This window comes from Papilio xuthus, unplaced genomic scaffold (assembly GCF_000836235.2).
Source record: "Papilio xuthus unplaced genomic scaffold, Pxut_1.1 DF826646.1, whole genome shotgun sequence".
Classification (NCBI taxonomy): Eukaryota; Metazoa; Arthropoda; class Insecta; order Lepidoptera; family Papilionidae; genus Papilio; species Papilio xuthus.
The window spans coordinates 4,182-6,320 of NW_013532003.1; the positions used below are offsets into that span (position 1 = coordinate 4,182).

Here is a 2,139-nt window from a genome sequence, read left to right on the forward strand (position 1 = left end):
GGCGTTGGCTATAATTTTCTGTGTAAATAAATTTCACCAATATTTATATGGCCGACATTTTACGTTGCGGACAGACCACAAGCCTCTTGTATCAATTTTCGGACCGAACACAGGCATCCCCGCAATGGTAGCTAGTCGTATGCAGCGGTGGGCTATTATCCTGTCGGCTTACTCGTTCGACATTGAATATGTGCGAACAGATGAGAATAGCGCGGACGGTCTGTCGCGGTTACCAATCGACTGTAATAAACAAAGCGAGCCGACGCCACCCGAGCAAACTTACTTACATTGCATTCAGGATTCTTTAGGTTTAGACTACAATGAAATAAAAAAACCAGACGGGACGGGATCCAATACTGGCTAGGGTATTGCTATACATACGAGACGGTTGGCCTGCAAACTGCGAATTGGCAAATTTGAAACCGTACTGGAATAGGCGAAATGAGTTGTACGAGGAATTAGGGTGTGTTATGTGGGGGCACCGGTTAGTGGTGCCCGAACAATGTAAAAATAAAATTTTGAAAATTATTCACGAACCCCACATGGGCATAGTAAAGTCAAAGGCGCTCGCCCGCAGCTACGTGTGGTGGGCGGGTATCGACGAAGCGGTGGAGCGTGCGTGCCGGGAGTGCGAGACGTGCGCGGCGCAGGCGGACGCGCCGCCACGGCAGACGCCGCGCATGTGGCCCTGGCCCACGCGCCCTTGGACCCGCCTCCATTTAGATTTCTTGGGGCCAATTGGGGGGAAAATATTTTTGGTGGTAGTGGATGCGATGTCGAAGTGGATCGAAGTTTTCCACATGACGGGGGTTTCGGCGAGCTATTTAATTGATCGTTTGAATGAATTATTCAGCCGGTTCGGTATACCAAGACAGATCGTCACGGATAACGGTACTCAGTTTACCTCAAAGGAGTTCGAATATTTTAACCGGTATTACGGCATACAACACATTTTTACTCCACCGTATCACCCATCGTCGAACGGGTTAGCCGAAAACGCGGTTAAAACGCTTAAGAGGATAATTAAGAAAGCGCTGCAAGAGAAGCGGGATATAAACAGGGCTCTGTGGTCGTTTTTACTTTACTACCGAAACGTGGAACATTGTACGACTGGCGAGAGCCCGGCGATGCTCTTACTCGGCAGACCGATACGTACGCGCCTGGATACAATAAAACCGGATCGAGAGGGCCAAGTGCGTTGCGCACAACAACGCCAACAGGAGGCAGCCGGCGGGGCCAACCGGACTTTTGGCAAATCTGATACGGTTTGGTACAGACAGTACCTAAAAGGGGAGAAATGGATTCCGGGGCAGGTAGTGGACATCCTGGGGAGTAGTAACTTTAGGGTAAGAGGCTCCGACGGTGGGGTGGTGCACATCGGTCAGTTGCGTAGGAGGCCGAGCGTGGGCAGGCAATCGTTGTCGTCTGCCCCGCCTGGGTTAGGTGGACATCCAGTCAGTGCGAACGCTCAAGGGTCAGACTCTGGGGGCGCGGGGTTGGAGGAGGACGATTCGGAGGGGCCGGCGGGAGCGGGGGCGTCGCGCGTGGTTGAGCCGCCGGCGTCGCAGCCGCAGCCCGCTCCGGCTTCACCGGGCGGGACGGGACATGTTGTGTCCCCGGCTGCCGCACTTAGAGCTCGCCCTATTAGGCAGTGCCGATTAATTAAGCCTAAGTAATTATTAATATTGTGGTATTTTACTATACTTACGTTAAGAGTTTTGTTGTTAAGTTGTGTAATTCCCAGTTAGTGTTTCCTTAGTGTTTAAGTATTTTATCATTATTGTTGTAAGATAGTTTTAAGATAGTTCTTAATTTAGTGTAGAGGAATGTGATGTAGGTAGCTATAAAATTACTTTGTATAATTTACCCTATGGAATGGATATTTTGTGGAACAGTCGAATTAAACATCTTGGACTTGACACTCGTGTTTCATTGTATATATTACAGTTTCCTACTTACCGGTGACAGAAGTTAACCAGTCACGTTATAAGTATAATGCTACGCCACTGATTTACAGTGGGACATAACATATCATACATTTTATTGTATCACTGACCTTGGACACTCGAGCTGCAGTACTCGTTGTGAGCAATGGATTCAACATTATCGACTTGTGATGCAATTTAATGTACACTATAT

The 2,139-nt window shown here is 48.6% G+C and overlaps 1 protein-coding gene across 1 annotated transcript; it reads left to right on the forward strand.

Moving 5' to 3' along the window:
- Positions 1–542: 542 nt before the first annotated feature.
- On the forward strand, positions 543–1,676 carry LOC106122972 (uncharacterized protein K02A2.6-like). Its single transcript, XM_013319118.1, has one exon. The coding sequence runs from the start codon at positions 543–545 to the stop codon at positions 1,674–1,676; it is 1,134 nt and encodes a 377-aa protein (XP_013174572.1).
- The last annotated feature ends 463 nt before the right edge of the window (positions 1,677–2,139 follow it).